Below are 10,956 nucleotides of genomic sequence, written 5' to 3'. Positions count from 1 at the left end.
AATAATATCATTTATTGAGCATGGACCATGTGCCAAACACTGATAAGCACATTATTTCAATTAGAGGTCACAACAGCTGCATGAGACACTGTTATTACCCTTGTCTTTGCATTGATATAACTGAGATACAGAGATGTTAATAACTTGCCCAAGACCACACAGCAAATGGCAAAGTTGAGATTTAAATGTAGTCTGTCACACTTTGGAGGCCATGGACTTAAGCATCATGCTATACTCATAATGTGGAGTGGTGGTCTTTTCTTTCCCTGTATTTTTGCCATTCTTGGCCTAAATTAAACTATGAAGAGAGGACAGAAGAACAGTATAGGTGATGTTAGTATGGAGAAAGGTTACTCTGTCCTATGAGGCCTCAGTTATCACCTCTCAAAAATGAATTATTTCATTAAAAAATACATGCACACTCAAACACACACATACTTTTTTCCCCTTTTGAAATAGTCACAAAAGTTGCCAATATAGGAGAGAGAATCTTGGTTTTGTAACCAGTTCAGAGTAAGCTGCCAGTCTGATGCCCCAATATTCTCACATACTTTAATGTGTATTTCCTATAAAGAGGGACATTTCTCCTGCATAACCACAATGTCATCATCAAAACTAAGAAATTAACATCCTAGGGTACCTGGGTGGCTCAGTCAGTTAAGGATCTGACTCTTGTTAACCGTCCAGCTCGATTTCGGCTCAGGTCATGATCCCAGTTGTGAGATTGAGCCCCAAGTCAGGCTCCATGCTGAGCATAGAGTTTGCTTAAGATTCTCTCTCTCCCTCTCTGTCTTCCCATCCCCCACACTCACACACTCTCTCTCTAAAAAAAAAAATTATAAAAAAGGGAAATTAACATCATTACATTAGAACCATGTAATACTCAGCCTTCACGTTTAGATTTGTCCAGTTGTACCAATAATATCCTTAATAGCAAATGGACACTGTTAAAAATCACACTGTGGGGGCGCCTGGGTGGCTCAGTCGTTAAGCGTCTGCCTTTGGCTCAGGTCATGATCCCAGGGTCCTGGGATCGAGCCCCGCATTGGGCTCCCTGCTCCACGGGAAGCCTGCTTCTCCCTCTTCCACTCCCCCTGCTTGTGTTCCCTCTCTCGCTGTGTCTCTGTCAAATAACTAAATGAAATCTTTAAAAAAAAAAATCACACTGTGTGTTTAGTTGACATATTCTTTAGTTTCACAGAGCCTCCAGCAATCCACCAACTACAGTTCAGGTTTCCTACCCCAACACTGGTTCCCACAATGGTTTCCACTTGTGACTCTCTCCTTTGGAAAACTGTTAGTCCCTGGATTCTCCTGCCTCTCTCCCAAATATAGGGGGCATTGGTTTGCCCTGCATCTTCCTCTGTCTTATGGATCCAAAAAGAGTGATTGATTTTTCAGTCTGCTCAGCTTTTTTACTTAATAGGATAGAGTAATGACTTCTAAGCTCCTTAAATGCAGAACTGGAAACCAGAGTCCCTTTAGTCTCCTTTAATCTGGAACAGTTCCTGTCTTTCTTTGACTTTCACAACCTTAAACTGTTACAGGGCAATTATTCTGTAGAATGTTCCTTAATTTTGGTTTAAGTGATGTTTCCTCATGATTAAATTCAAGTTATTGGTGGAAATAGCCCAGAAGGGATGTTGTGTTATTTTGATTGCATCTTATAAAGTGGTGCATGATTTCAATTTGTCCCATTATTGATGAGGTTCACTTTGATCCTTTGAATAAGGATGGCATCTAGGCATTTTTTTAAAAGATTTTATTTCTTTATTTTGATAAAGAGAGACAGCGAGAGAGGGAACACAAGCAGAGGGAGTGGGAGAGGGAGAAGCAGGCTTCCCGCTGAGCAGAGAGCCCTATGTGGGGCTCCATCCCAGGACCCTGGGATCATGACCTGAGCCGAAGGCAGATGCTTAACGACTGAGCCACCCAGGCGCCCCGACATCTAGGCATTTTGATGTGACTGCCAGGCTTTCCACTATTTAACTCATTAAAACTAGTAAGTATTTAGGTAGCTATGTGAGGTAATGAATATATTAATTAGCTTGGCTATAGTAATCATTTCACAATGTACATGTATATCAAAACATCATGTTGTATACCTTAAATATATACAACTTAAATAAATAAATAAATAATAATCGAGTAATTTCTAAGGCAGTATTTTGAAACTTTGTCCACAAGAACTTTGCCTTCCTCACCCCACTTTGGCTGTGACTCTTCACAGAAACTGTACCCCCACAGATACTCTACTCACTTTTCTCAGGCTCCAGCACCACATGCCAGGTTAGCTCTCCATATGGACGCTTACCTCATCCTCTTTGAACCCTGGCATCCTGCTCCGGACTACCATGCATCCCTGCCCCTTCCAGCACAATGCTTATTTTTTTTCTGCCCATGTATTGGCTTTAGGACTAAATTTTTCAGGAAGGGAACAGGAAGCAGAGATTATAGGTCATTTAAGATCACTTCTAACTACAGCATTCTAGGACAGATAAATTAATATGGTTAAATATTTGCAAGTTTATGCTCAGAAAATGGGGATAAATGTGTGTTGAGACCACTGGGACAAAGGCCCATTCCTGAAATAATCACTGAAGCTGGGGAAAGTGAGGCACTGAGTAGCCTGGACAGGGCTAGATGTGTCAGATGGGGACTCAGGCCAGAAGCACAAGATCCAAGAGGAGGCAGAGAAGTCAGGCCATCCATAACAATAACCCTCAAAAAGGGAGAGGTGATGACAGTGAATAGCCAGAAAGCAACAAATATCCATTAAAGCAGTCAAGGCAGCAAAAGGGAAATACTTAACAATACTTTAATATGAGTTAGAGTGATTAGTAATCTTATGCATTATGGGAACAATTCATTTTTTCAAAGTAATAATGTGTTGCTGACTACATGTTATTAAACCACTAGATGCCATGAACTTTTTGATTTCTCTTGCCAACAGTGCAAGTTGATGCCAGGCTCTAAGTAATTGATGTTATGCTGCCATCCTTTGGTCGACTTTAAAATGTCTCCCTTACTAATGAACGATTTTGGTATGTTTTTAACATACAGAGGTAACCAGAATTTTAATTACAGCATTATATTTTTTAGATTGACAGTGTTAAATTTGTGAAAAAAGGTGAATAGGTAAAAATGTATACTTGTGCAATAAACTTAAAAGTCATTTACGAAGTCCATTCTAGTCAGATAGATTGCCACTGTTAGTTTATTCCATTTTCTTCAAAGACTTTGTCTTTTTTTTTTTAGACAGCTGACTGAGCCACCCAGGCGCCCATAGCTATACCACTTTATTTTTATAGTAGTTTCTTTAGGGCTTAAAGTATATATATCTTTATTTAGCATATTACAATTTATTTTCAAATAATATTACATATGGCTTAAAGTTCAGTGCAGAGGATATTACAACAATATATTTCTTTCTCCTTCCTCTCATCCTTTTTGCTATTGTTGTCACACATTTTCATGATTTAAACCCCACAAACATTGATACTATATTTATTTTAAATAGTCGATTACCTTTTAAAGAGATTTTTAAAATGAGAAAATATTTCATCTATATTGACTGATTATCAAGTATTTACCCACATAGTTACCCTTTCTGGTCTTGTTCATTCCTTTTGGTAAATCTAAATTTCTGTTTGGTATCATTTTTCTTGAATAACTACTCTTCTTCTTGAATAACTTCCTTTAATAATTCTTGTATCTCAGGTCTGCTGGCAATGAATTCTCTTGGCTTTCTCTTTGTCTGAAAAAGTATTTTGTCTTCAGTTTGGAAATATATTGTTGCTGAGTACAGAATTCCATGTGGAGATAGTTTTTTCGTTCAGTACTGTAAAGATACTGTTCCACTGTCTTTTGGCTTGCATGATTTTTGAAGAGAAGACTGCTGTCATCTTAATCTTATTTCTCTGTGCATCATATGTCTTCTTTTTCCCTGACCAATTTTAAGGTATTCTTTCTACCATTATATTTCAGCAATTTGATGATAATGTGCCTTGGTGTGATTTTCTCCTTGTATCTTCTATTAGGAGTTTCTTAAGCTTCTTGAATCTGTGGTTTTATCATTTTAATTAAATTTGGAAAAGTTTCAGACATTTTTTATTTCAACATTTTTTATCTCCTTCTGGGACTCTACAGAAATATCAGACCCATTCGGTATGACCATACAGGTGACTGATGTTCACTTAGTCTTTTTCTCTTTTATTTTTGATAGTTTCTATGGTGATGTCTTCGAGCTCACTGATACTGTTTTCTGCAGTATCTTATCTGAATGTTAATCCATCTAGTGTATTTATCGCTTTAGGTATCATGTTTTTCATCTCTAGAAATTCACTTTGCTCCTTTTTGATATCTTTCATTCTTTCCTCATCACATTCATCTTTTTTCCTATCTTGTTTAGCTTATGAGGTATATTTATAATACGTGTTCCAACCTCCTTGTCTGCTAATTTTGTCATTTGTGTCATTTCCAGGTCTTGTTTCTTGATTATCTTTTCTACTGTTTTTAGGTCCTATTTTCCTGCTTCTTTGTATGTCTGATAGTTTTTGACTGGATTCAGAACATTGTAAGTCCGACACTACTGGATTTGTGAAGTCCTTCATATATGGTTGGGCTTTGTTTTAGGACATAGTTGAGTTACTATGAGGACATAGTTGAGTTACTCTGTTTGATTCCTTTGGGGCTTGCTTTTACATTTTGTTAGTATGGATGGAGCAGACTTCATAGTCTAGGGCAATGTCCTCTCACTCCCAAGGGACTATCCTCATAAGGACTCTACTCACTGGTCCCTATTCTAGGAAATCTGCACTTTGCCTGGTGGAAACATGAAATATTCCCAGCCTTCTGTCCACCCTGGGGATAGTTGGCCCATTCCTTTCTGAGCATTCTTTCCCTGGTCCCCAGATCCTAAGTGACATGTGCTCTAGATATTCTTTAAAAACGTGTGTATGCATGTGTGTGTGCATGGGTTTGAGTGTGTATCTGTACACATGGCTGTGCATGTGGGGGGTCATGAATGGCATTCAGAGCCCATGAGACGGTAAAGCCTGGTGCGTGGGTCCCTTTTGTCTAAATCTAAGGATGGTATTAAGGGAATCCACTGCAAGCTTACACTACTTTAGAGAAAAACAATGGAGAACTATCATGATAGTGAAAAAAAAAGTGCTAAGTATTAAGCATCAGTGATTAAGACAAAGTCTTTGGGGACACCTGGTGGCTCAGTCGGTTAAGCATCTGCCTTTGGCGCAGGTCCTGATCCCAGGGTCCTGGGTTCAAGTCCCATGTTGGGCTCCCGGCTCAGCAGGGAGCCTGCTTCTCCCTCTGCCTGCTGCTCCCCCTGCTTGTGCACTCTCTCTCTCTGACAAATAAATAAAATCTTTTTTTAAAAGTGGTATAGCTGATAAACCAATAGTGGAGATAAAATGGAATCATTTTTTGTAATCAATCCCAAAAAAGGGGAAAAAATGAACAATTAAAAAATAAATAGCAATATGGTAGATGTAAATCCTGCCGTAGTACATTAATTATATTTACCTATGTGCATAATCACATTAAATGTAAATGTGACAAGTAAAAAAATAGTCATATATGAGACAGAACAAGAAAGGCATTTTTAAAAAGATATACAGTGCTGTGAGGATCCAGAAGAGAGATTATAGCTTCTTTTTTTTTTAAGATTTTATTTATTTATTTATTTGACAGAGAGAGGCAGTGAAAGAGGGAACACAAGCAGGGGGAGTGGGAGAGGGAGAAGCAGGCTCCCCGCTGAGCAGGGAGCCCGATGCGGGGCTCGATCCCAGGACCCTGGGATCATGACCCAAGCCCAAGGTTTGACTGAGCCACCCAGGCTCCCTGAGAAATTATAACTTCTTAAAAATAAACTCTAGGCTGTAAAGAAGAAGTAATCCTTAGTCCTTGCACAGACAGGTACTGGGGGTGAAGGAGGTGTGGGTGATGTTTCTGAGAGAGAAAGCATCCAATAAACACACACACACACACACACACACACACACACACACACACACACACACACCCTGGCTAGCTGTATTAAGGAAATAGTGAGTCATTAACCTTATCTGGAGTTCAGGTTCCCTCACACAACATTTGGAGCAACAGTGGGAGATAAGATTGGAAAGGTAGATTGGAGGCATATTCAGGAGGATTTAGAATATGGAACTGGGTATTTGCCATTCAAGAGGCATTATTTATTTAAAGATATTGATGTAAAATTTACCATAGTTATAGGTACCCTAGGGAATATACACTAGCCAACTGCCCCCGATCTGTTTACATATAACTTTATTATTTATAATGGTTACATAGCGGGGCACCTGGGTGATGCCGTTGGTTAAGCATTAGACTCTTGGTTTCAGCTCAGGTCTGATCTCAGGGTCGTGAGATCGAGCCCCGAGTAGGGCTCTATACTCAGTACGGAGTCTGCTTGGGCTTCTCTCTCCCTCTCCCTCTCCCCCACGGTGCGCATGCTCTCTCTCTCTCTCCCTCTCTCTTTCTCTCAAATAAATTTTAAAAATCTTTTTTAAAAATGGTTACATAGCATTTTTTTTTAAATTTTATTTATTTGAGAGAGAGCGGGCACAAGCGGGGGAAGGTGGAGGGAGCAGACTCCCCACTGAGCAGGGGGCCCGATATGGGACTCGATCCCAGGACCCTGGGATCATGACCTGACCCGAAGGCAGATGCTTAACCCACTGGACCACCCAAGCACCCCTACATAGCATTTAATTATATGGATTTACCAACATTGATCTAACCCTTCCCTTATTTTTGGGCCTATAGGCCATTTCTAATATTCTGCAGTTGCAATAATTTTATAACAACCTTCTTTTGCTAATTTTTTTCTCTTTCACATTACCTTTCATAGGCCAGAAACTTAGATATTCAACTGCTTGAATAAGATATGAAACAATTTAAGATTGCTCATATGTATTTTAAGGTTAATTTGCTCAAACATTTGTGCATTTTTAAATGTACAGTTCTACTTGAGGTTTTAAATTTAGTAGTCTGTATAGATTTTAATTTTCTCCCCCGAGTGCCCTATAGGGGCTGCTAAACCTCTGATAAATATTACTCAGATATATATTTAATATAGATATTAAAAGAGTACTCCTTTAAAAAATACTCTCAGTAAAAGAACTTTAATAAGCTTGACTAAATATTTAGAAAGCATATTGTGTTGAGTGAAACTTTGTATGTAATAATGAGGGTAATAGAAAATCATATTGGATGACTAGTCTGTAATTATCTGAAGGAACACATACAATGAAACAAGTTCTTTTGATTACTTCATCAAACAGCCAACACAATGGGGGAAGTGGAGGAAATGTCCCATAAACACTATGAAAAGGGAACCAGAAAACCTAACATGTAATCTTAGAGTAATGACAGCATTAGAAAACAAACCTACAAGAGAGAACACCTTCCAGAACTATCTGAGATGCGTGAAAAGCCAACATTCACTAAAGCTGGAGCTGTACTAAGTCTGTACAAAGATAAGTGGCATATTTGACCTTCACCATGATTAACAAGCATTTCTTTGAAATTGTGTTGGTGCTGCTGGCCTCTTCTACTCTCTTCTCCATCGGATTGAAACTGGCTCTCATCCAACAAAGAGTAAACAGAGAGAGTTTAAGACTCTGGAATAAATTGCAAAAATCATCAATTCAGCAGTGTCTACCACACAGGACAAACTTCCTACTTCCCCAGCAGTCTATGAATCGTCACTGGGACCAGAGAGGACAGGCACTGGTCATTCTTCATGAGATGCTTCTGCAGATCTTCAACCTCTTCAGGGCAGATATTTCTCTGCATGGTTGGGAGGAAAGGCACAGGGAGAATTTCCTCACTGAACTTCATCAACAGCTGGAATACCTAGAAGGGCTTAGAGGCCTGGAAGCAGAGCAGAAAAGTGGCATTCTGAGTGGTGAGAACCCTAGGTTGCAGGTTAAAATGTACTTCTGGAGGATCCATGATTACCTGGAAAACCAGGAGTACAGCCACTGTGCCTGGACCATTGTTCGAGTAGAAATCGACCGGTGTCTGTTCTTTGCCTTCCAACTGATAAGAAAGCTAAGAAAACAAGAAATGGATTCCTTGAAGAATGTAGAGCAAGAGCCAACTGCAGGCTTTAAAAGCATAGGGTAGGTGGAGGGGTGGGAGGACTTTTCCAGACACTATTACTCCTTTTTTTCATAAGTTGGTAGTATTGTTTGGGTTTTAAGTGTATATATATATATTTTTTTAATCTGTCCTTTAAGATTATGCATATTGACTACAATTGTCTGTATCTTGTAATGTCACTTTGTATTTTCTATTCATCTTAAGTTTTATGAGTTAAAGTAGATTCATTAACGTTTCATAATTGGTTCTTCAAATGGGTATATTTTCATCAAAGTTGACCAGGTAAATAAAATGAAATACGTCTCCACTGTAATAATACTTTTCTTAACATAGAACATCCATTCCAGTGATTCCTTTGCCAGAAATTAGTAGACACAATGAGAAATACTAGGGATAATGTGCACTGCGAGATTTGAAAATATCAATACACACTGAGTATTTGTTACAGGTGACACAATAGAAATAGGGCCAAAGGATGTGAGCAAGCAGATTGCAGAGGGAAAACAAATGCATGAGAAGAGATTCAACCTCACTCATAATAATAAAAAATGCAAATTAAAAGTGAATAACATGCCATTTATAACAGATAGGTGAAGGCCCACACTCTCTGGAGATTTGGGAGAGGGATGCTCTTATAATTTGCCAGAGCACTGAAAATTGGTAGGATCACTACAGAGGCAAATTGGGGATACCTATTAAAATTATAGTCTTTGATCCATAAATTTTGGGTTTGAAATTTATCTTATAAAAACACTTGCACATGTGTGTAATGGCTTATGTACAATATTATTCATTGCATCATTATTTATAATATCCAAAAACAGGAAACCACACAAACTCTTTTAATTAGAGACAGTAAAGTATATTCACACAAAGGAACACTACTCAGCTAGAGAAAATGATGAGGATGCTCTTCCTATACTGAAAAAAAAAGTAAAAAAAATAGGCAAGATGCAGAACGGTGTATATAAAATGCTATATTTGACATTAAAATGTAAAACAAATTTTACATTTGCCCTAACTTGTGTATGAACAAATAAAGAATATATAAGAAGTAAATTACAATGATAACCTGTATTTTGGGGAGGAGACACTAAGGGAAGAGGACAGGGCAGAGGTCGTTTTACAGCTTATTTTTATATTTTAATTTTTAGTCCCATGAACATTACAAAGTAAAATAATAAACTAAAATGCATCTAACAAGTGCCCAGTTATTAGAAATATGCATGAAGGAGGGGCGCCTGGGTGGTTCAGTCATTTAAGCATCTGCCTTCAGCTCAGGTTGTAATCTTGGGGTCTTGGGATCAACCCTGCTGGGGGCTCCCAGTGGGGAGCCTGCATCTCCCTCTGCCCCTCCCCCTGCTCATGCTCTCTCTCTCTCTCTTAAATAAATAAAATCTTAAAAAAAAGAAAAGGAAATATGCATGAAGGAGTCTTACCGGCAAAAGGAAGTGTTAGATGAAGATTAGAAGAAACAGAACTGCACCAGGCTTACCTTGGCGGGGAAGGGAGTGGCTGGGAGGAAGAGAGCCGGACAGAAGGGCCCCCACACCAACCAAGGGAGAGGGCTTCCACTCGCCAGAGCTGCCGGTGATGAAGGCAGTCCAGCTCCTCCAACCAGGAGCTCTCAGAAATCCTCATGGAACAACTGTGGGGCCAGAGAAACTGCCATTCAGTGAGACTTGGTGGCTTTCCTACAGTCACAGTGACTTTCGCCCAATGTAAGAAGCAGAGCCACGGCCCAGAAGTCTGGGTCTAGTTCCACTACTTGACGTCATGTTCTGCTTTAGATTCATTGCATAATTTGAGATGAAATGGATCCCTGAATGTGAAAACTTGCTGAAGAACAAAACCTATTTCATCCCTGTTTAATTAGTGTAAGTGTATTATTATTTCGTACATTTCCTTGACAAGTCTTGGACAAGACCTTTAAGGGGAAGTAACTTGCTCAAAGTAACGTAACAAGCCATAGAGCCAGCCAATGCCAGAACAAAGATTCTCAACCAGATCCACCTGACTCAGAAGGCTGCACTGTGTTCCAGACCCCACAAACCCGAACAACACTGTGCAATATCTCTGCAAAATAATAATGATAACAAGAATGATGATAATTTGCTCTGGCTTTCCTTATTCAAGTTCACACACTGTCTGCAGCCTTAAATTAAAGAAAGAATATTTTCTCTCCCTGGACATTTCTTTCCTCAGAATTGAGGGAAACAGAATGGAGGAGGTGCCAAGTAGAAATTCATAGCAGATAATACATACTCATATTTAGAAGCTAAAACCGATACTGTATATGCTAATGTTTCCCCAAACATTTAGCTTTATTAAGTTGACATCCTGCTTCTATAACTGTCTTCACTGCCTAATACAAAATAAACGTTGCTTGCTTTTAAATATATGTGCCATCTTAAAACTTTAAAACCAGAGCTCTACACTTGGAGATATTGAGGAAGATAAATACTTTAAAGAGACTAGATGAAAAAACAAACAAACAAACAAATAAATAAAAATAAAGAGACTAGATGCCCTGCTAGCAGGGCATAGGTGGGCTCAGAGTAAAGGTAAGATCATTTGTACTCACAGGCTGGGTCATCTGAGTTATCCTTGTTACACCTACATGTACTGAGCTAAATAGATTATTAAATGAAAAAGCAGGTTACAAAATAAACAAGTATAGTATCATCACATTTTCTATAAATAAAAATGTCTGAAAAAATGCGCTAAAATGTTCGCAGTAGTGCTACCTGGGTGATAGAATTTTCATTGTCTTATACTTTTTGAGTTTTAAACATTTCTCCCATGAAT

The 10,956-nt window shown here is 38.7% G+C and overlaps 1 protein-coding gene across 1 annotated transcript; it reads left to right on the top strand.

The window, feature by feature from the left end:
- The first annotated feature begins 7,533 nt into the window (after window positions 1-7,533).
- IFNE (interferon epsilon) lies at window positions 7,534-8,172 on the top strand. The gene has a single exon (XM_036082656.1). The coding sequence runs from the start codon at window positions 7,546-7,548 to the stop codon at window positions 8,170-8,172; it is 627 nt and encodes a 208-aa protein (XP_035938549.1). The 5' UTR covers window positions 7,534-7,545.
- The last annotated feature ends 2,784 nt before the right edge of the window (window positions 8,173-10,956 follow it).

This window comes from Halichoerus grypus, chromosome 14 (genome assembly GCF_964656455.1).
Source record: "Halichoerus grypus chromosome 14, mHalGry1.hap1.1, whole genome shotgun sequence".
Taxonomy (NCBI): Eukaryota; Metazoa; Chordata; class Mammalia; order Carnivora; family Phocidae; genus Halichoerus; species Halichoerus grypus.
The sequence above is the reverse complement of the archived record's forward strand: the minus strand, read 5'-3'. Positions and strand labels throughout refer to the sequence as shown.